The sequence below is a fragment of the Myodes glareolus genome, chromosome 19 (assembly GCF_982192425.1).
Source record: "Myodes glareolus chromosome 19, mMyoGla1.1, whole genome shotgun sequence".
In the NCBI taxonomy this organism is placed as follows: domain Eukaryota; kingdom Metazoa; phylum Chordata; class Mammalia; order Rodentia; family Cricetidae; genus Myodes; species Myodes glareolus.
This window is the reverse complement of record NC_142044.1, coordinates 62,838,408-62,865,351: the sequence shown is the minus strand read 5'-3', so window position 1 is coordinate 62,865,351 and position 26,944 is coordinate 62,838,408. Positions and strand designations below refer to the sequence as shown.

The 26,944-nt window shown below is 42.9% G+C and overlaps 1 protein-coding gene across 1 annotated transcript in view; it reads left to right on the top strand.

Moving 5' to 3' along the window:
* Positions 1 to 26,944, top strand: part of Cers5 (ceramide synthase 5) — a 28,493-nt gene that overhangs the window by 438 nt on the left and 1,111 nt on the right. Inside the window, 10 exon segments of the mRNA XM_085678586.2 lie at positions 14,726 to 14,831; positions 16,164 to 16,294; positions 18,148 to 18,205; positions 22,033 to 22,083; positions 22,627 to 22,719; positions 23,907 to 24,035; positions 24,131 to 24,237; positions 25,014 to 25,170; positions 26,045 to 26,056; positions 26,058 to 26,153. Of these exon segments, the coding sequence (XP_085534712.2) occupies positions 14,726 to 14,831; positions 16,164 to 16,294; positions 18,148 to 18,205; positions 22,033 to 22,083; positions 22,627 to 22,719; positions 23,907 to 24,035; positions 24,131 to 24,237; positions 25,014 to 25,170; positions 26,045 to 26,056; positions 26,058 to 26,153 (940 nt within the window).

Here is a 26,944-nt window from a genome sequence, read left to right as displayed (position 1 = left end):
GGGCAAGTGAAAAAGGGCCGAGGGGGGCGCCGGGTCCCCCGAAGTGCAGACCCGGACTTGCGTGGGGTTCTTAAAGGCTGCCTTTCCACCTCCAAGAGCCCGGGAGTGAGTCGCGCTCCCGCAGAGCCCTGCGCGAGGACCAGGAAGGGCCCAGGAGAACCAGAATTAGTTGGGGTCTTGGAAGTTTGTGGGCTCAGGGCAGGCACCAGACCTTCCGAGCGACATAGGGGGATGCATGGGGTGTAATGCTTTCCAAAATTACTTTAGCTTCTGAGAGTTGAAGGAAACCGGATCAGTTAGGCCCCAAGCCCGGATTTGTTAGCGCGTGGACGCCTGTTAGCGTGACAGTCGACGTCTCGTTAGGATAGGGTGTGGTGAAGCCTGAGGCTTCCAAAGTTTGGGGAAGGTGTCAAGAGGAACTGCCCAGCGGGCCTTGGAGGCCTGCACGGGAGGAGGAGTGGTCACTTTGAAGGCCTCGGAGCTGGGGGGTTATTGGAAAAGTTTTGTGAACCAGCTTCTGAGGCTGTAGTATTTGCCTTAACCATATGCTCTGAGCTGGTTTCCCCCTTTCTTTGAATGGTGGGTCTTATCTGCTGCCAAAAAGCTATTAGTCAGCGAGGGTTTTATGATTTTATAATGTGGATTTATTATAGCAGTGTGTGTTTTTGATAAAGCTTACTCAAACGCCAAGAAAGCACTTTCTGCATAGGCAGAGGCGTCGTCTGTAAAAACCTTTATCTAGAACAAGCATGACTGTGTTGCAAGAAGGCCCTTTTCTAGTGTGGAGATGTGGTTTAGACAAAATCATCCAGTACTCAGAAATAATCTGTTTTGATTTGCCTATGCCTAACTTTTATAATTACACGTAGCTAGTCACTTATCTGCATTTATTACTGCTGTTTGTTTCTTGTAAAAGTGCTGTACCAGATACTCAAGTGAAGAAGTGAATAATATACAATAATATACAAATGTGGTTTTTTAGATGAAGTAAATGAAATTCAAAGTCAATGCCTTTTCTGGGCCCCAGGAACTTAAGAGTTTTCCAAGGTAATCATTATTTTAAGTATCCTTGAGGTGGAGGTGCAGGCTTAGGAGTAATGCGAGATGTAATGACTATAAAGGGAAACAGACAATCCAATATAGAATCTTCTTTTATTGCCATAGGAACATAGTCTTTGCTCTTTATACAGGTCTATACCAGTTCTGTGAGTTCCCTCTGCTAGTGATGAAGATTCCTTGTTTATAAACACCATTTTCCATAAAGTTATGTATTCCAATTCTAAGGGTTTCCCCAGATGGCTGGAGACTGCTTCCTGGAGGAGTCACTGGAAAAGAGCCTTTCCCTTTGGGAATTCTAGCTGCACGTTTCTATGGTGACCAGTGTCAGGGTGAGCAGGCACTCTGTCTACTGTTCTTGTTTAGTAGGGACACTCACCTTGTTTCCTCACCTGTGATCCTAGGAAAAGTTGGCCCTAGATACAGTCTTGCTATTTTGTTTCCCTTTAAGACTCGCTTTCAGAGAAAGTGCTTAGAACCATCAGGTGCTTTGTTGGGTCGCTGGTCTTCCATAGAGGGAGCAGCAGCTACACCAAAGCACAGTGAAAGCCTATCCCAGGGCCTGGAAAGAAGACTCAGCCGTTCAGAACTATGCCAGACAATCAGGTGCCTTCCAGAGTTTGATTCCCAGCTCACAACCATCTGCAACTCCAGTTCCAGGGAATCGGAGGCCCTCTTCTGACTCCATGGGCATCCACCATGCACATGATGCACAGACATGCATGCCATCAACCCACACACACACGATAAATTAGGAATTTTTGCGGGATATAGTGGCACACACATTAATCCCAGCACTCAAGACACAGAGACAAGCAGATCTCTGAATTCGAGGCCATCTTAGTCTCATAGTGAGTTACAGGACAACCATTGAAACCCTGTTTCAATAATACAAAAATAAAAATAAAAAAGCCTATCCAAAATAATTGAGAAGATGGTTTTTTCTGCATTTTCTCATTTAGTTTCTTGAAACAAACGATGTAGCAAATCATAGACTGGCACATGGTAGATGCCACCCTCCTTTTGCAGACAATAAACTAAATCTAGCAGGAGCTGGAAGTTTTGCTCATTGGTGCTCTACCCAGTATTGAGCTCCTTTCTCCATGTTTGGAGTTCTTTGATGGTATATGATAAGACTATTTCCATTAAGCCACCTTCCAGGCGTTTTTTGTTTGCTTGAGACAGAAGCTTAACTGTGTAGCTAGCTGGACTGATACTTTATAGTCCAGCTGTCCTTAAACCCAACAGGAATTCTTCTTCCTTAGCCTCTCCAGTTCTGGGGTTACAAATGTGCATCCTTACATCAGCTGTAAGATTTAACTTCTACCCCAGTACCCAAGAAGCTGAGGCAGGAAGATCATTAACTTGAGGGCCAGTCTGGGCTATATAGTGAGTTCCAGGCCGGCCAAAACTGTGTATTGAGGCTGTCTATCAAAGTGGGGGACTGGGGAGGGTTTAATTTTTTGCAGGGGGCGGAATCCAAGGTACTCCTGTACTTGATTTAATGTGTTTGTAAGGGAGGGAAGCTTGAATTATTACTCTATGTCTTGAGATAGATATAGATAGATGTAAAGATATTTAAGAAAAGGTCTGTCTATGTAGCCCTGGTTGTTCTGGAATTTGCTATGTAGATAAGGGTAGCCTCCAGCTCAACCTCTGCCTCCCGACTATTGGGGTTAAGAGCTATGTTTTATGTTTTAAGGAATCTCTCTCTCTCTCTCTCTTTCTTTCGTTTTCAAGACAGGGTTTCCCTGTAGTTTTGAATCCTGTTCTGGAACTAGCTCTATAGACCAAGATGGCCTCAAACTCAGAGATTTGCCTGCCTCTACCTCCTGAATGCTGGGATTAAAGGTGTGTGCCACCACCATCCGGCTGTTTTAAGGAATCTTAACCCTATCCTACTTAATAAAAAGCTTTCTCCCCCTGATAACGTTTTGCCATGTATTCTGGGCTAGCTCAGAACTCAAAATCCTTCTGCTTTGGCCTCCCAACTGCTAGGATCACAGGTGGATGCAAACAGGCCAAGCCTGGTTGTGTTGTCTCAGGTCTATCAAAAATTGGATTTTACTTGCTTTTCCTTCTCATAAACCATAGTGCCTTTCTTTCCTTCCCATATTCTCCAGAGAACCACAGCCTCCTTTAATAGAGATTACTGAAAAACTATCTGACCATAAATAAAATATATCTCCTGCAGACTGGCTCCTGGATCTTCCTACCCCCACTGCCCAAGGGCTAGGATTACAAGCCTGAGTCGTCACACCCAGCACTATTATCTACTTTTTCAAGAACTACAGTGTGGATATTAGGCTATAGCTGAGATGGAGTGTTTGTCCTGGGCTTAATCTCCAGCACGGGCAAAAACAAACTCACTCCAGAAGCAGTTATTACCTATCAAACAAAAGTGGGGTGATCTATCTAGTGCCCAGTGTAGCATGTGACCAGTAAATAGTTGTGGGATGGTTGGAAAGGGCCTGCTCATCTACACAGATGCTCAGAGGAGCTTTCAGGGTTATAGAGATGTCTGATGTGAAATAGACACTTTGATTGAGTCAGAGTGAGAGGATTCTGTGTTACATTTCACCATGTTATAGATGCACACCTAGCATTTTGTACAGTCTCTATCCTCCCTCTCTCACGTACATACTCGTGACACCCACTGTCCTGCCTCCATGCTCTCTCACAGAGGTGCTAACTCTTCCAGGTTTATTCTTTTCTCTCATATTGTATTGCTCATTGAAACCTGGGAGAATGGTCTAAGCCGATCTGTTGTATCTGATTTTTGTCTGTTTTGTTTCTGAGACTGACAGGATCTCTCTTGCCCATGCCACCCTCCCTCTTCCTCCTGATTGTTGGGATTACAGACATGAGCAACTCCTGGATTTTTAAGCTAAGTTTTAATATAAAGTTGTTTGAAACTTGATACCCATCTCCTGAGTACTTGTCCCTTGGGACCAAGCAGGAGCCGGTGGCTAGATACTGATATCACCAGATCTGTGTAGGCTAATTTATTTGGGATGTTATTGCGACAGGAGTTCAAGCTGCCGGAAGACAATTATTTTGTGAATCATGCAGGACAAGGATGAGCACTTTCCCTGCTGCTTAGTTCAGTCTTCTCTCTTGTCACTCAAAGGCAACTTCCCTATGGTGCCTGAAGAATTTTCCTGATAGCATTTTCTGTCACTGGGAACTGGATAATTTCACTTGCTGACCTGTTATGTCTTTGAGACATGGCCTTGCTATATAGCCCTGGCTTGCTTGGAACTTGATATGTAGAATGAAGAGGCTGGCCTCAAACTCCAGAGATCTCTTATCGTTGCTTTCTGAGTACTGGGGTTAAAAGCTGGGCACATTTCTTAGCCTGTTTTTCTCTTTCCTCTACTCCAGACAGGGTTTCACAATATAACTCTGGCTGTCCTGGAACACATCACTTTAGCCAGTATTAACACGCCTTCCAGAGGTCAGAGCCTTTGAGAATAGCCGTAGATGCTGATTAGGTTATAAGAATACAGCCCATTCCTCTGTGACCCAAGCTTATTCTGTTGAGCATTGTTGAATTGCAAATCACAGAATTAAATGACATTTGCAGATCAGCTGAGTTGATTGAGAAAATGGTCACATGGCCCTGCCCTGTCTTTATCTAAAACTCACTTCTCAGCCAGCTTGAGATGGTCAGAAGCCTGAGTCCCTCCTCACTCAGCCGAAAACTTTTTCTGCACAGTCCGCCTTGGTGTTTTGCAGACAACACAGTATTGTCATGACTGAGATCAGGTTCCTGAGTACCCTGGAGATAGCATATCTGTCACTGAAAAGAAACATGTTACTTAGTTTTTGCTAGTACCTCCTCTTGATTCAAAGTAATAAAGTCTTCTAAATAGGTAAAGAGGTTAATGAAAGAGCAGAAATAACATCTATACCTTCCTTATAGAGTGGGAAGAGATCTGCCTATTTTAAATTTCTCTCCAGAGATATTTTTAGACAAATAAAATCTTAGTTATAAAGAATATACCAAGTTTTGACCATTTGTACTTGAATCTATTCCAATTTTAGCATTAGGGAAATTGAGATATTGTTGCATTCATAACTTTCCAAAAACAAATAAAGAAACCAGCTTTCTAGATAAAATAATTAGAATAACGTTGTCCAGTATAGCAACCACTGCACAAGGCTCTTAGGATTTCAAATATGAGGACTCAGAGTTGAGATATAAAGTTAATAAAAAGTATACACTGACTTTAAAAAACAACATCTCAGTTTTTACGTTTATTGATGCAGAGTCTTGTGTATTCCAGGCTGGCTTCAGATGACTAAGCCTATCTGGTTTATAGAGCCAAGGGCTTCCTTGGTGAGCACTGTAACCGATGAGCTGCATTCCTAGCCTACACTTTCTGCTCATTTACATGTTGACAAACCAGTACCTTGTACAACTTCTGTTTTGTTTTGTTTGATGCAGAGTCTCCTGTAGCTTAGGCTGGCCTCCGACTCCTTAGGTAACTGGAGCTCTTCATTCTCCTGCTTCTACTTCCAGAGTGCTAGGATCACAGGTGTACACTACCATACCAAGCTTAATATTTTGGATCTGTCATATAAAATGATGTAAAAATTAATTTTGCTTGGACTTGTCTGTCTGTTTTGATGGTGGTTTGATTAAAAGCTTTCACCACTATATTCAGTTTGGAGGACAACTTTTTTGTTTGTTTGTTTTGTTTTTTGAGACAGTGTTTTTCTGTGTAGCCCTTGCTGTCCTGGGGAACCCACCCTATAGACCAGGCCAGCCTCAAACTCAGAGATCTACCTGTCTCTGCCCCCCAAGTACTGGGTTTAAAGGTGTGCATCACCACTGGTAAATCGAGGATAACCTTGTTGTTTTGTTTACTTTTGTTTTTCAAGGCAGGGTTTCTCTTTGTAGCCTTGACTGTTCTAGGGTTTCTCCAAATAACAGCCTTGAGTGTCCTGGAATTCACTCTGTAGACCAGGCTGGCCTCAAACTCAAAAGATCCGCCTGCTTCTGCCTCCCTAGTGCTGAGATCAAAGGTGCATCACCACCACCCAGTGACAAGATAAAATCTTAACAGTGGGCAGAGTGAGTAGAGGTCCTCAAGGGCCAGGAGAATTTCTAATATTAGTCCCTGAGTTATTTAAGTAATCAGATATTCTATTTTTACTGATATTTGATTGATAATAACATCTGGTTAACCATTGCTCTTTTTTTTTTACTGTCTAAATCTGCTCAGTAGTTAATGATCTGTAAACAAACAAACAAGTTTGTCAAGTAGTCATGTATTCACTGGGAGCCGCTCAGCCCAGGGGGGCAGTGGAAGTAATCACATTCTGTGTTGTGGTTTATGAATCCAGGATTTCTAGTTGAATGTGGTGACCCAGGCCTATAATCCAGCACTCACAGGATTGAAGCAAGATCACAAATTTGTGTCCAAAATTAGCAAACACCAGAGGTGGGGGTGGGGAATTAAGAAAGATATTCCTTGTAGATTTTAGCTTCTGGGTAGCAGCTGTCTTAGAAGTTTCCATCATAGGCACAGAGTGTCTTCAATTAAATCAGATTGTTGTGGTTGTTTAATTCTTCCTGATCATAGATTAAAACTGGCTTACTTAGGGCTAGAGAAATGCTCATCAGTTTAGAGTACTTACTATTCTTGCAGAGGTCCTGGGTTCAGTTCCCAACACTCATGTGGTGAGTTAAAAACCATCCCTAACATCATTTCCAGGGCATCCAACACATTCCTCACCTCCTCAGGTACCAGGCATGCCTGTGGTGCACATACGTGCAGGCAAAACACACATACACATAAAATAAAATTTTGGTTAACTTGAATTTCTGATTCCTCAGAAGGCAGTGACCTTCTATACTTGATAAAGCACAAAACTGACCCAGCAAGTCTTTGTCTTCTGAGATGGCACTTCACCTAACAGGGATTTTTTTTTTTAAAAAAAGGAATTTATGTATTCATTTACTCACTCATTTACTTAGACATGGTCTCATTGTATAGACCAAACTGTGTTCAGAGAAATTCATGTGTGCCTGTTTAAGGAGTATCAAGGATTTATTAAGATATGAAAGGGGGAAAATGCACTCACAAATACAGGATATGGTAAATTCAGTTATAGAGACCTTGGAAAGCTGGGAACCAGTCTTCACCACCCAAGAGAGAGAGGGCCACCTTAAAAGAGGTAACGTGGACAAGAAGTACGACCTCTATCAGGCTAGACAGCCCAAGGTTATGGGTTGGGTGAATACCCACCACAAAACTGGTTTAAAATTTGCTGTTGTAATCCAAATTGGCCTTCACTTCACTGGATAGATTACGCCACTGCACTTGGTTTGACTTGTCTGGTCAGTGTTAGATGCTGACCCTAGGGTCTTTGTACTGCTGAGCTATGACCGTGTCCCTTTGTTTTTACTCCTTATTTTGAGACAGGTCTTATTAAGTTACCCAGGTTGGCTTTGATCTCTCTCTGTAGCTCAGGTAGGCCTTGAACTTGTGACCATCCTGCCTCAGTCTTCAAGTAACTAAGATTACACAAGCTTGTGCTATCAAGTCTTCCCCCAAATTATTCATTCTTCAGCAACTATTTATTGACAGGTTAGCAGCTATGATAGATGATCCAACGATAAAGTGGTAAGTAATCTGGCTTTAGAGTATTTGCCTAGCATCCAAAAAGGGCCCGAGTTTGATCACAAGCAAACAAAACTCCCCACTAAACTATGATTTTAGTGTTTAGGGGAACAACCAAAAAGCCATCAGTTAAAGTGTAGTTATGTGGTTAGCCTAGCTTGGTGGTGTGTACCTATAATCCCTGCATTTGGGAGGTGGAGGCAAGAGGATCCGGTGGAGGAGGCTGTCTTCTGTTACATAGGCTGTTGGTAGACTAGATGAGTCTGGAGAAAGTAGGATTTAGTTCTAAAATACAGGCTTGAAGACTCACTAAAAGTTGTTTCTTGGAATATGAAGGATGGAAGGATGGTAAGAGTTTTTTTTAAAAAAAGACATATGTGCATTGGTGTTTTATCTGCATGTCAGTCTGTGTAAGGGTTTTGGGTCCCCAGGAACTGGAGTTACAGACAGTTGTAAGCTGCCATGTGGGTGCTGGGAATTGAACACCCCCACCCCCACCGCCCTCTGGAAGAGCAGTCAGTGCTTTTAAACACTGTACTATCTCTCCAGCTCTCAAGACTTTCCTGAGAAAGAACTTAATTGTTGCCTTTTTCCATAATCTGCTCATGTGGGTGTGTATGTTTCAACTTGAAGCAAATGTACTAGGTTGTATAATCATTAAAAGATAAGGTGTGTGTGGTGGGGGGGGCTGCAGAGGTGACTCAGCAATTAAGAACATTGGCTGTTCCGCCAGATGACCCAAGACTCAAATCCCTGTACCTAGCTGGGGGTGAGGCACACTTTTTTTTCACTAAGATTTACTTTATTTGTGTATCTGAGTGTTTGGGGCCTGCATGTATGAATGTGCCCCTCGTGTGGAGACTAGAAGAGGGCATTGAAACTTCTAGAACTGGAGTTACAAGCGCCACTATGTGGGTGCCAGGAACTGAACCCGAGTCCTCTTCAGTAGCAGCAGCAAGTGCAGTTAACCAGTGAGCCATCTCTCCAGCCCCATGGTGATGTACACCTTTACCCTCAGAAATCTGGAGGCAAAGGCAGGCAGGTTTCTGAGCTCAAGGCCTGGTCTACATAGAGAGTTCAAGGCCAGTCAAAGCAACATAGATTCAGACACACACACACACACACACACACATACATTAAATCTGAGAGGTCACAGAAACAACACAGTGGTTAAACACAGTGGTTAAGAGCACTTGCCATTTGCTCTAACAAAGGACCCAGGTTTGTTTCCTAGCACCCATATTGAGTGGCTTGCAGACACCTGGTACTCCAGCTCCAGAGGATCTGACATAGTCTTTTGGTCTCCATGAGCACACACAATATACTTACGTGTACATATAATTTGTTTTCAGCTGTGGTGGTGCATACCTTTAGTCACAGTACTCAGTAGGTAGAAGCAGGTGGATTTGAGTTTGAGGCTAGCCAGGGCTGCATAAAAAGACCCTGTGTCAAAAAAACAAAACAAAACCTTTAAAAAGTGACTTTATTATTTCATTAGTGTGTGGATGTTTTCTCCTTTGACTATGTGGGTTCCAGAGATCAAGCTCAGAGTGTTGGAGTTAGATACAGTAAGTGCCTTTATCCGATGAGCCATCTTACTGACCCAGAATCTGCATTCTTTCAGAAGGTCTGTAAAGACAGATTGTCTTCATGATACTTCCATGATTTTGTAGGAATTCTTTTCTCTCATAAGTATGCATTGAAACTACACAGCTACTTGGCATATCCGTATTATGACAGACTGAATGTAATGCTGACATGTGACCAGAACTGCCAGGAAGCAAGGAGATATATCAAACTATCAAGTTATATACTCTTCTTTCTTTTTAGTTTGGAAAAGTTATTTTTTCACAAGATGTTAAATTACCATGTAATAAGCTCATTTTTATTGTAAATTAATAACTATTAATTTTTAAAATTGTAATTTCTGTAGCATTATACATTAATAGATCTTATTCACATAAATAAAATCTTATTTGAGATACTTAATGATTTTTTTGCTTTTGCTGAGACAGGGTCTGGCTGGTTTGGATTGATTTGCTCCAAGTTTTAAGTTACTTGTTAGAGGGGCTGGAGAGATGGCTCAGAGGTTAAGAGCATTGCCTGCTCTTCCAAAGGTCCTGAGTTCAATTCCCAGCAACCACATGGTGGCTCACAACCATCTGTAATGGGGTCTGGTGCCCTCTTCTGGCCTGCAGGCATACACACAGACAGAATATTGTATACATAATAAATAAATAAATAAGTATTTTTTCAAAAAAGTTACTTGTTAGACACTTCTCTGCTGATTGGTCTAGAGAAGTCGGCAGTCTATGAAAGTCTATGTGTGTAGCGGCTGTCAGGGATGGCCTCAGGACGCAGTTCCACCTTTCACCTTGTTTAGATAGGGTTTCTTTGTCTCTCTCTGATGTAAGCCAGGTTGGCCAGCCCACCAGCTTTCTGTGGTTCTCTGGGCTCCACCTCCTGTCTCCTAATTGTGTGCTTGGCATGCAGGGACACTGGATCCGGTTCCTATTTAGGTTCTGGGGACCTGAAGCTAGTGCTCTACCTGCTGAGCTATCTGTCTCTTCAGCCTGAAAATTACTAATTGGGGTTGAGGCGGTTGAGTGAGGATCTTGATGTGTAGCTCTTGCTGGCCTAGAATTAACAGCAGTTCTCTTGGTCTCCTGAGTGCTAGGATTACAGCTATGAGCTACCATGCCTGGCCTGAAAGCTATTCTTCTCACCCACTACTTCAAGATGTAAGTTTAGTGGGTCAGCCTGAAGGTGACTTACCTGTGCTGTGGAAGTAATTTCATTCTGCCTTTTCTCTGTTCCCTTGTTAGTCAGTACGAAACCACCTGCAGCTTTGCTCTTCAATATTAACAGTTCTCTTGCGCTTGCGATTTGTGCCACCATCAGTGGTGGGTGTGATCTGTTCACAGGCATTCAGTCTAGACTGTGTTTCTTAATCGATGTTCTGTGGCAAGTCGTACAAATAGGCTAATACACTGAGACATGGATCTCAGGATGGTCTATGTGGCCAGGGGAACTTGGGATCACTATGTTAATTATGTTACCTCAACCAAATAGACAATAAGGTAAGCATTTGGGAATGATTTTGTGTGTGTGTGCATACACAAATACACACACACACACGCGTGCGCGCGCGCGCACACATGAGTGCACCAGAGGACAATCTCAGTTATTGTTCCTTGGGTTCCATTCTTCATGGTTTTTGGTAGAGGGTTTCACTGACTTGGAAATTGGCCAGTAGGCTAGGCTGGCTGGCCAGAAAGCCTTAGAGATCTGACTGTCTCCACCTCCCCAATGCTGGGATTACAAGTATGCACCACTATGAGCCTGGCCTTTAATGTAGGTCTGAGGATCTTTGTAGTCCTGGTTGGCCTGGAACTTGTTATGTAAATCAGGCTGGCCTCACAATTTTTCATTGAACTCTGAACTAAGGAAGACAAGAAATGATCTCTGCTAACTCTAGGATATTGAGTCCATTCCAAGGTCAGATAACAATAGTGATGAAAATCTTAGCTTTATGATTAAGCTAACCACTATGAATAAGGTTCAGTCTTCTTGCTTGGCACTGCTGAGTGTATTAGTGGACACCAAGACAGATAATCTGTTTCTAGTGAGAATGATAACAGCTGTTCCTGGAACACAGGTTCCTCATGAGACTGCAGGCACTCACAGCAGAGTCATGTAAGCCCAGCCTGTCCTCAGACCTGCTAGGTAACTGAGGATGAACACTGAACCCCTGACTCTCCTGTCTTCCTGTCCCATGTACTGGGATTACAGAGAGTTCTGAGGACCAAGCCCAGAATTTGCTACTTAGGCACATTATTTCACCAGCTGAACTATATCCCAGTTTACTAAAGGCGATTTCTAATGGATGTTTACTATCAGGTACAAAACAAGGTGTGCATCTCATCATTTCATCTTTAAAATAACTCTAGAGGTGACTCACAAGGAAAGGTTGTCTTCTGACCTTCATATGTGTAACCTAGCACAGGTATTTACCCTCATAACACACACACATGCAGAGGGAGAGAGAGGGAAAAAAAACATGCACACCAAGTAAATGTTTAAAAAAAATTAAAAAGCCCTTTGAGCTAATTGTGCAGTGGGGATAAATGACTTTAATACCAACACTTGGGAGGCAGAGGCAGGTGGATCTCTGAGGTTTTGAGGCCAGCCTGCTCTACATAATTTCAGGCCAGTCAGGGAGACTTCCTCCACAAAAACAGCAACCACAAAGGCTGTGTTGGGATGGAGTATTAACTGCTCTTCCAGAGGAACCAGTTGGGTACCCAGTGTCTGTGTGGGGCAACTCACAAACTCTTGTAACTCCAGTTCCAGGGGCATCTGACACATCTGGCTTCTGCTTTTTCTTTTGCTGTTTTTTTTTTTTTTGAGACAAGTTTTTTCAGTATAGCCCTGACTGTCCTGGATGTTGGTCTGCAGACCAGGCTGGCCTCAGACTCACAGAGATCCTCCTGCCTCTGCCTCTGGAGTGCTGGATTAAAGGGGTACACCACCACTGTCCAACTAACAAATACTTCAAAATAAATAGCCGGGTAGTGGTGGCACACGCCTTTAATCCCAGCACTTTGGAGGCAGAAGCAAGCAGATTTCTGCAAGTTTGAGGCCAGCCTGGTCTACAAAGCAAGTTCCAGGACAGCTAGGACTGTTACACAAAGCAACGTTGTTTCAGGAAAAAGAAAAAAAGTAAATAATAAAGTAACCATTGATAGATGGTCTCTGCTTTTGGATCTTCATACAATTCAGTCTCTGATATGGCATAGATTCAACAACAAAATGACTGCCTTGAGTATCCTTTTGAATGCTGCGTAATCCCAGATCCAAACTGAGATCAAGTAGAGCACGACAATCTAGACCAGTCAGTCACCTGATGGTCACTGAATGTCATTGTTAGGGTTTCTATTGCTGTGATAAAACATTATAACCAATAGCGACTTGGGGAGGAAAGGATTTACTTCAGGTTCCATTTCCACTTCACAGTCCATCACTGAGGAAAGTCAGGGCAGAAGTCCAGAGGCAGGAGCTGATGCAGAGGCCATGGGGAACCTTAGTAAATAAAAATGTTATTATTTGTGTTAACAAGGACTTTGAACATAAGTTGGCGGCTAAAATATTAGCAAATAGTAGTATAGCACTAGCCATGGAAATGCGTGGAAATGGGAGTGACTTACCACCTAGGTAGAGAAAGCAGATTATAGCTGTGGCTAAGTCTGTGTTCTGAGTAAGTGTTTGCCTGGGGTTCCTTTACAGAAGAAAAGAGTAATTTTTTTTTTTAGTGATTTTATTTTATGTGCACTGGTATTTTACCTATGCATGTGTCTGTTTGAGGGTGTCAAATCACCTGGAGCTGTAGTTACAGACAGTAGTGAGCTGCCATGTGGGTGCTGGGAATGGTACCTGGGTTATCTGGAAGAGCAGCCAGTTCTCTTAACTGTTCTCTCCAGCCCCAGTAATAGTTTCTTAGTCTCAGTCCTCAGAGGTAATAAATGCTGAACTGGGGACTTGATTCTGAGCCAAGGAGATAAAGGACGTGTCTTGAGGTGTTTGTTGTCTTTCCAGAGTCCACATAAAGCTGGACAGTAGTATAAGCACTTCTGCAATCCCAGTGTTCCCGCAGTGGAGTGTAGTAGCTCACAGGCCCGCTGTGTGCATCCACAGTAGCAGACAACCAAGGAGACTGTCTCTGGCAAGTAGATTTCTGCAAGTGTGCACACCTGTGCACATGCATCACACACACACACACACCAAATAGAAAAAGGAGGAACAATACAGTCTCCATTCCATCTTCTTTGACAACTAAAGTGGGGACCAGGGTACTGGAGAGATAGCTCAGTACTTAAGAGGAATCTAGGTTTGGTTTCCAGCACCCACATGGTGGCTCACAACTATCCATAACTCCAGTATCAGGGAATCAGACTAGATCTTGTCTTCTAACCTCTGAAGGCACCAGGCACACCATGGGTACACATACATACATGCAGGTAAAGCACTCACACACTTCAATAAATCTGAAAAGAAAGAACATCTTGCCCAGGATGTCACTTGAAAACATTTGAAGATTATTCAGTCCCCAGCTACAGAACAAAATGACCTGGGAGCTGGAGAGACGGCCCAGTGGTTTAAGGGAACTAGCTATAAAAGATCAAGAAAACTACCCTGACTCCTCAAGAACTAAATTGAGGTGGGGGTTTTTCTCTGTACTGTGAGCTAGCCTCAAGTGTTCAATCTTCCTGCCTCAGCCTCCCAAGTATGGGACCACATGTATGTGCCACCACACCTGGCTTGCCTTCTGATGTGAGGAAAATTATCTTATTAACACTTCACTTGCTACAGAGTATTTTACATACATTGTCATCATTAGTAGTAGTAGTAGTAGTAGTAGTAGTAGTAGTAGTAGTAGTAGTAGTAGTAGTAGTAGTAGTAGTAGTAGTAGTAGTATCTAGGGGACAGGATCTTTGTAACTATTGCTTGCCTGGAATTGGAGACCTGATTGCCTCCCCAGTGCTGGAATTAAAGGTGTGAGCCACTTAGTGCACTACCACACTTGGCAATCTAAACTCTTCGTTTTCTTTCTTGTAGTTTTTCAACATAGGATTTCTCCGTATAGCTGGCTGTTCTGGAACTCACAGAGATCTGCCTGCCTCTTTCTTCCAGAACTCTGGGGTTAAAGGCCTGCACCACCACTGCCCAACTATTTTTTGTTTTTTGTTGTTTGCTTTTTTTGCTTTTTTGTTAGTTTTGGAGACAGTGTTTCTCTTTGTAGCCATGGTTGGCACCTGATTTTGCCTGTACTGAGATTAAAAGTGTGCCCCACCATGCAGGGTCCAGTCTACCATTTTAAAATGAGCCTTTTCAAGTGTGTCAGTGACAGATTATGAAACCAAATAACAAATTTCTAATTCCAAGTCTTGTGCTTCCATTTTTTTCTCACATTAGTCCCTCCCTGATCATGACATAGCAAATCAGTTAGAGTTGAACCTTCAATTTTTTTTCTGTTACAGGTTTATTGCCAAACCCTGTGCACTCCATGTTGGCATTGAAGATAGTGTTCTCTATCGTGTTGAATCCAATGACACCCTTGAGAAGGTGTTCCTATCTATTACTAAGGTAAGTAAGCAGAGAACAAGAGTCAAAAGTCGCATGAAGGTTGCTCTGTAGGTGGGAATAGAACATGCGAGAAAAGGAGATGGTTCTTCAGGTTTGGGTGGTTTGCTCAGTGGAGAGCCTTAGCCTCTCCAGCCGGGACTCTTGTACTTCACTCTTAATTTATTCCTTAGCATCTATCTCTACCTGAATTCCTCCACCCTAAACTCAAATCCTGTCTTATTTTCCCTTTTCTTGCACCAACTTTCTATTCAAGATGAGGGTAGTTCTAGTGGCCTTTGTGATTTTTGTTTGTGTTTTAACATATATATGTTTTATATGTGTATATGTGTGTTCATACACACACATATACATATACAAAACATATATAACACACACATATACATATATTTTGAATCTTCTGGAACCTGAGTTACAGGTGGTTGTGAACTACCATGTGGGTACTGGGAATTGAACTTGGGTCCTCTGCAAGAGCAACAAGTGCTCTTAACCACTGAGCCATCTCTCCAGCTTCAGTTTTTTGTTTTGTTTTTAAAATTTGTTTTGTTTTGGTTTTGTTTTTCAAGACAGGGTTTCCCTGTAGCTTTTGGAACCTGTCCTGGAGCTAGTTCTTATAGACAAGGCTGGCCTCGAACTCACAGAGATCTGCCTGCCTCAGCCTCCCGAGTGCTGGGAATGCACCTCCATCCCCCGGCTTTTTTTTTTTCCTTTTTTTTTTCTTCAAGACAGAGTTTCTCTGTGTTGCTTTGGAGCCTGTCCTCATAGAGGACTCACAGAGATCTGCCTGCCTTTGCCTCCCAAGTGCCATGAATTCAGGGCCAGCCTGATCTACAGAGCGGGTTTCAGGACAGACTCCAAAGCTACAAAGAGAACCCCTGTTGGGAGAGGGGGGAGAAAAATAGAATTGCCATTGCAACTGTATAGAAGCTTATCAAGATGTATAGAGTTTGACATTGGACAAATCTTCAACTTCCTTAAACTAGCTGTGTGATGTTTTTATTTGTAAGATAATTAGAATATAGTGACTTTATTTAAAAATGATTTGGGGCCGGGTGGTGGTGGTGTACGCCTTTAATCCCAGCACTTGGGAGGCAAGAGCTGACGGATCTCTCTGAGCTCAAGGCCAGCCTGGTCTAGAGCCAAGTTCCAAGACAGGCTTCAAAACTACACAGAGAAACCCTGTCTTGAAAACAAAACAAAAAAGATTTGGGGATAAAATCTGGAAAAGATAAATACCACTTGAATCACTGTGGTTGACATCTCTTTGCCACTCAGCTAGTAAATTGGGAGTCTTGTGCAGAAAGGAGTGCTCTAACTCTGGTCACATGTCCACAGTACCCCGACGAGAAGAGGCTGGAGGGCTTATCAAAGCAACTGGACTGGGATGTCCGAAAAATCCAGTGCTGGTTTCGCCATCGGAGGAATCAGGACAAGCCTCCAACGCTGACTAAATTCTGTGAAAGCATGTATGTGTGCAGGGGGGTAGATAATGAAAAGGGTGGGGATACAGCTGGACTTTTGGGGGTGGAAATTAGTTCACAGACTCTAATGCCAAAGATAAGATTTTAAAAAGCCAAGGGGAAATGGAAATAGAATTTATGTCCTGTGCTTCTCAACCAGCTCTGCTAAGTAAGTAAACAGCAGAACCCTCATAGAAATAGGAAAAAAGAGAACTGGGAAACTGGTCACATTTGTTCCCCTGGTCACACTTTCCACTAAGACAAGATGATTCCTTTTTGTTCCTTCTTTTCAAATAGATTGAGATAAGCATGTTGACACACACATTTGGAAGAGGTGGGTGGTCTCTAGTTCAAGGTCAGCCTGGAGTATGCCCAAGTTTCAGGGCCAGCTGTGGATAAAAAGTAAGACCCTGTCTACTTATCTTCAAAGAAAAAAAAATGGGCCGGAGAGATGGCTCAATAGCACATGATATCCATTATATTCCTCCAGAGGAGCCAAACTCGAGGGAGCTCAACCCTCTGTAACTCCAGACCCAGACATGAGTCCTCTGGCCTCTGGGTACCTGTTCTCAGATGTGCAAACCCTCATGTGCATATGCGCGTGCACACACACACACTTTAAAAACTGAAATAAAGGCTGGAGAAATGGCTCAGAGGTTAAGAGCATTGCCTGCTCTTCCAAAGGTCCTGAGTTCAATTCCCAGCAACCACATGGTGGCTCACAACCATTTGTAATGGGATCTGGTGCCCTCTTCTGGCCTGCAGGCATACACACAGACAGAATATTGTATACATAATAAATAAATAGATAAATAAATAAATAAACAAACAAATAAATTTTAAAGAAAACTGAAATAAGCTGGGTGTGGTTGTACACACCTTTAATCCCAGCACTCAGGAGACAGAGGCAGGTGGATGGATCTCTTGAGTTTAAGGCCAGCCTGATCTACAGAGTGAGTTTGAGTTCTAGGACAGCCAGGCTACAAAGAAAACCTTATTTCTTGAAAAACAAAGGAAATAAATAAACAAACAATAAATCTTTTAAAAAATAGATTGGGAGCCACGCAGTGGTGGCACACGCCTTTAATCCCAGCACTCGGGAGGCAGAAGCAGGCAGATCTTTGTGAGTTCGAGGCTAACTTGGCCTACAAGAGCTAGTTCCAGGACAGACACCAAAACTACAGAGAAACCCTGTCTCAGGAAAAAAACAAAAAAGGGGGGGGGATTGGGAGTTAGTTCCAATAACTGCACTTGTACACGTTGGTGGCCCACACCTTTAATCCCAGCACTTGGAAGACAGAGGCAAGAGGATCTCTGCATTGAAAAACCAAATGAACTCTGATTTCAAGTACAATATTTCCCAGAAAAGGAAAAATTCCCACAAAAATGTAAATATAGAGTGAGCTGGTACTGTTTCTATCGAAGGAGCAGGAGGGTACATACCTACCTAGACAAGTGCAGGTTTTTGTTTTGTTTTTCAAGACAGGCTTTCTCTGTGTAGCCCTGGCTGCCCTGGACCTCAATCTGTAGACCAAGCTGGCCTCACAGAGACCCACCTGCCTCTGCCTCTCAAGTGCTGGGATGTTGGGGTTTAAGGTGTGTGCCACCACGCCCAGAATCAGAGTCTTTAATTCTCTAGAAATAGATGTTAGTCACTGTCATGCAATTTAAAAATCAGGTCTTATGAAGGAATCTAATAGGAAAAGAAAATCAAGCCAGTGTGTTTCTCTGGGAATCTATTTTAACAGGCACTCCAAGATGAGTCTGGATTTTTAGAGATCAGTTTTGTCCCAATGTTGTTATTCTGATTTCCCTTGTTTAGCATTCATTTATCTAACCTGTACTCTTTGCTCACCCAGGTGGAGACTCACTTTTTATTTATGTATATTCTGCTATGGAGTTAGATTTCTCTGGTTGGTGAGTCTAAACTTTTTCTTTCCTCTTATTGTGCTCTAAATATGTCTAGATGCCTTGGTTTCTAGAAGTAAACACTAAATACTTTCAGTTGCTTATGTTTCTTAAATTTTTCTGTTGTGATGCATAGCCTCAGTGTATATCCAGTTTATATGCAGATTATATGCAGGATATATACTAACAGACTATTGTCTACCTTGGGTTTGACGTCACTAACCTCAAGGCCTACTATTTCTTCTAAATAATGTTAGTAATTAAGTCAGAACTGTACTTAGTGATTTGCAGAGCCCTTCCTTAAATTCTTGTTCTTCCAAGAGGAAATGGAATTGATAATTATTTATTTGTTTTGTTTTGAAATTCAGTCTCCTCTGTAGCCCTGGCTGGCTCTGGAACTTGCAAGTTAGATTAGGCTGACCTGGAACTGCTTCTTTCTCCAAAGTTCTAGGATTAAAACCTTGTACTGTCATGCCCGCCTCACCTTAATTTTTGAGACAGGCTCTCTCTCTCTCACTAAGCCCAGGGTTTACCTGACTTTCCCTGCCCCTCACCTGCCCTTGTGCACTGTTGGAGTTGCACAGTTCTGGTGTTTTATGTGGTAGCTGAGGTTTCTAACAGGCTCTCAGGCTTGGATAGAAAACACTTTACCAACTGAGCTCTGGCCCTAGCTCCCAAAATGTTTCTGTTTTAAGACAAGCTGTGGATCAAGAGTGGTGTGGAAACCCTGTCTTGAAAAATAAACGGGAAAAAAAAAAAAAAGAAGCAGCAGCAGCTCTCATTATGAACTCCAGGCTTGCCTTGAACTCATGACAATCCTCCTGCCTCAGCCTCTCAAATACTGGATTTAGAAGCAAGATACTATTGTGCTTGAATTTTTTTTTATTTTTTATTTATTTATTTATTTATTTTGAGACAGGGTTCTCTGTGTAGCCTTTGCTGTCCCGGAACTCTCTCTGTAGACCAGGCTGACCTCAAACTCATAGAGATCCACCCTACTCTGCCTCCCGAGTGCTGGGGTTAAAGGGTTAAAGGTGTGTGCCACCACTTCCTGGCTTATATTAATTATTTTTGTTTGTTTGTTTTTTGTTTTTTCGAGACAGCGTTTCTCTGTAGCTTTGGAGCCTATCCTGGAACTAGCTTTTGTAGACCAAGCTGGCCTCACTCACAGAGGTCTGCCTGCCTCTGCTGGGATTAAAGGCGTACGTAAATGTAAAATTTATAAAGGAAGAACAAAGAAAAGGGAAAAATATATTTAAAAGAAAGACAGAAGGAAAGAAAGAACAAAGGAATTAGAGCAATGGTCAGTGGTTAAGAACAACTGCTGCTTTTCGTCCCCAGCACCTGTGTCATTTGGCTCACAGCTGCCTGTAAATCCAGCTTAGGGGAATCAACACCCATTTCTAGCCTCTGGGTGCTGACACATGTGTGGCAGATACATACTCATGAATAAATTTTAAAGGTATAAGATGTAGAAAAAGTGGGGCAGGAGAGAGACAGCTCAAAGGTTAAGAGCACTGACTGCTCTTCAAGAGTTCAGTTCCCAGCAACCACTTGGTAGCTCACAACCATCTATAATAAGATCTAGTGTCCTCTTCTGGCCTGCAGGGATACATTGAGGAAGAATGTTGTGTTATATTAAGTAAATAAATCTTAAGAAAAAAGATGTAGAAAAAGAAGAACAGAGTAAATCTAAAGCAAATTTTAAAAAAAGAAACAATCAACAGTAAAAACTGAAAATGTAGCTCACTTAGTGAGGTCCTGGATGTGATACCTAGTCTAGGGCTGTGGTTTAAGGGGACAGAAATTAGTGAAATAGTCATTAGATAAATAATGGATGAAATTGATAAAGCCAAATGTTAGTTCTCCAAAAGGTTCTGTTAAAATTAGTAACTCCATACCAAGTGTGGTGGCGTCTGCCCATGATCCAGTGTTCAATCAACTGATAAATGAGGTTTGGGAGTTTAAGGCCATTCTGGGCTACATAATAAGACCCCATCTCAAAAAGAAAAAAAAAGATCAAGTACCTGGGAGGGAATATGAATTACTAATATGCAGAGTGTCACTATAGACTCTGGATACTACTGAAAGGTATAAAGATAGTTTTGTGAGCAATTTAAAAATTAAGCAGCAGTAATATAAATAAACAAACAAACAAACAACATTTGCTGGGCCTGGTGGCGCACACCTTTAATCCCAGCACTCAAGAGGCAGAGGCAGTCAGGTATCTTGCTTGAGTTTGAGGCAGCCTGGTCTACAGAGCGAGTTCCAGGACAGGTGGGGGATGGGAGGGAATAAAGATAGAAAGAAAGAACAAATTGCATAAAGATGGCCTCTGATGTCTACATAAGTGCCATGGTACACATGCATGCATGCGCACACACACATACACCCACATACATCACACACTCATTAATAATAAATAAAATTTTTAAAAGAAGCTAGGCCAAGCATGGTAGCCTGTGTCTTTAATCATAGCTCTAAGAAGGCAGAAGCAGGGAGATTACTGGGTCTGTGGCCAGTCTGGTCTACATAGTAAAACTTTGTCACAAAAAAAGCAAACAAGAAAATAGCGTTGCAACCACTGGAGAGATGGCTACTACTAGGGATAAAGAGATGGCTCCAGTGGTTAAGAGCACTGGGTGCTCTTCCAGTGGATCTGGGTTCAATTCCCAGCAACCACATGTTAGCTCACAACCATCTGTCCGTAACCCTCTTCAGGCCTCTGTGGACACGGCATGTATGTGGTAGACAGAAGTGCAGGCAATACACCCATACACGTAAAATAAAATACAGTGAAAGAGAACACATACTACTCTTGCAGAGGACCACCTGAAACTCTACCTCCAGGAGACCTGACACCTCTGGCCTCTTCAGGCAACTGCACTCTGTACACAGACAAATATACAAGGACTCAGATTGAGAGGAGGCACATAGGTTAAGATGCATGCTGTTCTTGTAGATCTGAATTCCATTCCTAGCCACCCACATTGGTTGACGCACAATCACCTGTAACCCCAGCTCCAGGGAATTTGACGTCCTTTTCTGGCTTCTGGGTACCCATCCACATGCACAAACTCACAAGTATACCCATCATTTAAATAAATAAATAAATATTGAGTCTTTTTCTTAAGTTTTGGGCTAGGACGATAACTGAGTTGGTCAGGTGCTCCCCATGAAACCATGAAGGTCTGACTTGGGATCCCCAATGCCTTTGTATATATCCCCAGACCCAGCCAGTCTTTGGTTTGTTGATACAAGACCTCACTATGTAGTTCAAGCTGGTCCAGATTAGTAGCCCAGACTAATCTCCAGCTCAAAATCTAATACTTGAGAGGCCAAGGCAGGAGGGTTTCTGTAAGTTCAAGACCAACCTGAGTCTCAAATACAGAGAGGAGCCAGGCACACCTGAGGCAGAGGGATCTCTGTGAGTTTGAGGCCAGCCTGATCTATAAGAGCTAGTTCAAGGACAAGTTCCAAAGCTTCACAGAGAAACCCTGTGTTGAAAACCAAAAAAAAAAAAAAGAAAGAAAGAAAGCAATAAAAAATAATAATTAAAAAAACAGGTTTTTTTGTTTTGTTTTGTTTTGTTTTGAGACAATGCCTTGCTAGATAACCCTGGGTGGCTGCTAACCTGCTTTTTGGTTCAGACTGGTCTCAGACTTGATATTGGTGTACCAGCCTCGCAAAGTGCTGGGATCACTGGACCACCACACCTAGTTCTTCTCATTCTTGTACCTCTAGCTTAGAGAAAAGGTCTGTATAGGGTAGATCTTGTAAGGGGGTGGGGGGGAACGGTACTAGAGGCTAACCTGGATTCTCTGTTTTTTTCTTAGACGCCTTGGTTCTGGGACACCCGACAGTGTTGGCAGAATTATCCATATCAGGTAAAATCTAAATTGTTTCAAGACCTCATATGTGTGTAAGGTAAGGTGGTGAGAGTACATTGTCAGTCCAGGACAGGTAGCCAAGATGTGGTTCCCTGATACCGTGGGTCGTATATTCCAGGTTATGCTTCTGCATGTCTTCTACTATCCTGGAAAGAAAAGCAGTTCCCTAGTGTTACTAAGTTCCTTCCTGACTCAGGTTCCTTTTTAAACCAGGAGCTATTAGAATCCTCATAAGGACATCTGTGTCTGTACCTTAAAAGTCTCAGGGAAATGAAAGAACTGGACTAAGGTAGTTCTGTCCAGAATTTCAGATACTGATGAGATTGTGGTGTCTGTGTCAACCTTACCTCATCTCTAGAAGTGAGAAGCAAGATGAATTTTCAGGGGCGCAAAGGAAAAGGTCGACATTCATACTGTTCCGGGCTCAGCTATTGCAGATCTTGGGAAACAGTGAAGAGGAAAAGAAAGAAATAGTGTGGGTGCTGCTGAGATGGGGTGCACCTGCCTAGCTGCTGTTCTAGCTGCTCTTTTCTCTTCCAGCCACTCTCAAGAGAGCTTTATTACTATTACATCATGGAGCTGGCTTTCTACTGGTCTCTTATGTTCTCTCAGTTTATAGACGTTAAAAGAAAGGTAAGTTGTCAGCCCCTCAGCTGCCTTCTGTCAGGCACTACCATCATCACGATGCACTCTGCCTCATGAGAGTGGCTGTGACAGGACCGCCACTAGCTTTCTGTGCTGTTTCCAGAATGAGACCTAACTAATGATGGACATTGCTTAAGGTGGTCAGGGCAGTGGGGAGAACAGCAAGGCCGTGGATCAATAAGCATGTTCTTTCTTTCTGTGCTCTCCTGTTCCTCTGGATCAAAGCTTGGGGAATTAGACAACTTGGGGTACCAAGGTCCAATTCAGAAAAAGGCTTGATTTTAGAAAACCAAAATTCAGAAGAGTGAATATATTGAACCCGACAAGGACAAAGTCTTTATATTACTTCCTTCTCCCATTCTGTTTCACTGGCAGAGGAGTTTTTATTAATTATTTCAGGTACTTTCGTTTCACTGTGACTATAGCCCCTGACAGGAGCTCTCTAAAGATGAAAGATTGGTTTTGGTTCACAGTTTGAGAGTTTCCTCCATCTTAGCAGGGAAGGTGTGGCAGTAGTTCAGTTCATGGCCACAGTAGGAGTGGTGGGACAACTACCGGGAGCAGGGAAAGTGCCCTAGGAGACACTGGCCTGGTGTAGCCTTCAGAAGTCAGCCCCTAACCTGCTGCTAACTGGGGCCCACCATTCCTAAAGGCTCTGCAACCTCCCAAGGTAGCTCAGCAGCTGTGCAGAAGTCACCTAGAATATGAGCCTATCGGGGAGGACACTTCACACTTAAACCACAGCATCTAATAATTATTTATATGATATAATATATATATAACTTATGTAATGTATAATATATGTGATGTGTAAATAACATAATTACTTATTTTATTTATAAGACTAAGTTTTTTTCAGTTTTAATTTGACATGTGAACCCAAGGAAAAAGAACTTAAACTCAAAAGCCGGAAGTCTTTGCAATTAGATGAACTATTTAGCTAATAAGCAGTTCTCTGGACTTTTAGGGTTAATTTGGTTATGTGTCCATGTGTGAGTTCCGGTGCCCACAGAGGCCAGAAGAGGGTGTCGGATCCTTTGGTGCTACTGTTACCAAGCACTTGAGAGCTACCTCACATGGGTGCTGGAAACCAAAGTGCTTTTAACCGCTGAACCGAGGGAGCTTTAGGTGGCAGGCATTCGTCCAGCCTCTCCTTTGCTGCCATTTCTTCCTAGGACTTCCTGATCATGTTTGTGCATCACTTGGCCACCATTGGGCTTATCACCTTCTCTTACATCAACAACATGGTTCGAGTGGGAACTCTGGTCATGTGTCTTCATGATTCCTCAGACTTCTTGCTGGAAGTAAGAGCCCAACTTGCTGCTTCATCTTTCCTCTCTCCCTTTCTTGACCTGTGAGAACTGACTTTTTCCCCAACTCAATTTTTTCTTTTATCCAGGCTGCAAAGCTGGCCAATTATGCCAAATATCAGCGGCTCTGTGACACCCTCTTTGTGATCTTTAGTGCAGTTTTTATGGTTACACGTCTAGGAATCTATCCATTGTGGTAAGTGCTCAAGGTGGTGAACTGTGGCAGCTATCTAATGATAACTTTTTGCTAGCTTAGTTTTTCTATTCTCTTCTTGCCAGTCAAGCACTAAGAACCCTAGTGCCCTGCCTTTTCCTTGGCCTAGACTGACCCTTTGTGGACTCTTACAGCAAGCACATTGGCTGCCTTATGCAATGTTTCTAGTGAGTCAGGGTGTGTACGTTATTTACTTCTGGCTTCTCTTGCTCATTTCTGCTGGCAATCTTCAGTCTATGCTTAAGTCACTCATCACTCCTGTGCCCTCTTTTGCATTGGCTACAGGGATTTCGGCTTTTCTTGCTTTGATTGTGCTGTGTGCCCTCTTCCTCCTCCTGACCAGCACAGACATGTGCACGCATTCTCTTCTATACTCATTACCTAGACTACAAGCTTAGTGACTGTGCTGGAAATTTGGCTTAGTCTTAGCAAATCAACCACTTACTGCTCTCTGTCCCTAAGAATCTAAATCATTCCTAGGGTTTGATTATAGGCCTATTGCTGTCCAGTGTTGTGAAGCTGCATATTTGAAGTGATTAATACTAAATTACCTCATCACTTCCTAAGATTACATTTCTTCCTCTTAGAAGATAAAAACACATTAGGCTCTTGTGTTTACTTTTATTCCCTATGAAATAATATTCCTGTTATTGCACTAATGTAAAGTGTGCAGAAGAAGCCCAGAAGACTGTCCAGAGGACTCAGCTTCCCTCTGTCTAACTGGCCTCTAGAGTCTGACTGTTGTCTCTTTCTCCTAGGATTCTGAACACAACCCTATTTGAGAGTTGGGAAATGATTGGGCCCTACCCCTCCTGGTGGCTCTTCAATGGCCTTCTCCTGATCCTACAGGTTCTGCATGTCATCTGGTCGTACTTAATTGCACGAATTGCTTTTAAAGCCTTGATTCGGGGAAAGGTAATACTGAAGTGCTCTTCTTTGGACCATGTAGGAGCATGGGTATTACGCAGCAGACCTAGGGACCCGCAGTTATAGGAGCAGCCCACAGTCGGGCTACAGATGTAGCTTAGTCACTAGAGTGCTGTGTGAAGACCTGGCTTTGGTTCCAGTACCACATAAACCAGGCCTGGTGCCATATGCATACCAGTAATCCCAGTGCTAGGGAGGTAATGCAGGAAAATCAGAAGTTCAGGTCTTCCTTTGCTACATAGTCAGTTTGAGGCCAAACTGGAATAGTTGACACCCTGTCTCAAAAATAAACAAAAAAAAAGAATGACTATCGATGGAGAACTGCAGATAGAAACTGGAAAGCCAGATGCTTATCCCAATAATAGCTACTGTGTGGTAGCTAATAGAAACTGTGTGGTAGCTATTCTAAGGTGACCATGCTGCAATACCCAAGATTGGCTTATATTAAGAACTAAACATCTGCCTTGCTCACTGTCTGAAGAAGGAGCCTTCAGTGAACACGTGTTTGGTTTTTAGTGCACAGAACACAAAGAAAGATAACCCTGCCTTTTAGGACAGTACACCTAGCTAACTCCAACCCCAGGAGGCACCATTTAATGACAGGACATAATTGAAATCTGCAAGTTTTAAAGCAGACAGACTGTCAAACCAGAACACTGTCAGTTATGCAGAATTCCAAGTGGGTCAGGCTCTGCTAGAGATGTTAGTTCCAGACTGCACAGATGATGTAACCTCGGTATTAATATCTCTCATTATTGTTCCTGATGGCTGTGATTGGTTTCAGGACTTGTGTGGTGTGCCTGTGCATCTTGTTGTAGCTCCTGGACATCTCTCTTCTCCTCTGCCTTTCTTTTCTGACTAGGTGACCTACCCAGGGAGGACTAGACCCAGACTCTGTGCCTTCTGCTCTCTTTTCAGCTCCTCCCTCTTTTCTATGCCTGCTGGGATCTGCACAGTTTCATCCTTTGCATGTAAGTGAATCTGTGCTTCTAGTGTTGAGAGAAGTACCTGTCTGAATGGGTCCTCCTTCCCGCTGTCCTTCCTGGTCCCATCTGTCTCGGTCTCCTTCCCGCTGTCCTTCCTGGTCCCATCTGTCTCAGAATGTGCTCACTTGCCCAGCTTAACCTATGTGACTGTTGTTGACTGGAGCTGAAGTTACCAAAGTCAAGGACTAAGTCTAGTCTTTAATGTGTTTTGTTTTTGAGCCTTTCCACCTCAGGTTTGGAGACGTTCTGCCCTCTGGTGGAAATCCCCTAGACATCAGGTGATCACAGCTCCTGATCAGAGTTCAGAGTCAGCAGCTGCAGTTACTGCAGTCACAGAACTCATCTAAAACAAATGTCCTTCCTTTGTAACAGCAGCTAGAACTGTATCCCTTCACCACAGAGCTTTGTAAACAGTGCGTACATTGCTGCTTGTGTGTTAAAGGGGTCATCGTCCTAACACGGGTTTCACTGGTTTCCTCTCCTTTTATTTTATGGCCCAATATAGAGAATTTGAAACCCTTTGTGCAGGGCTTCTGATTGGAAAATGCATCCGTAATCTAAACCTTTCATTTGAAAATAACAAAACAAAAAACACATGTAAAAAGCAAAGTCAGCATTGGGAAAGCACTCCGCACTGTCTCTCCACCCGTTCTTGACTTTACAGTGCCTAGGGATGCCAAGACTTCATGTTGAGCCCAGTAATAGCAGAACTACTGAAAAAGTGTCATGGATCAGTATGGGGAATAAAGCGGAACTCGGGATAACTAGGGTGAATA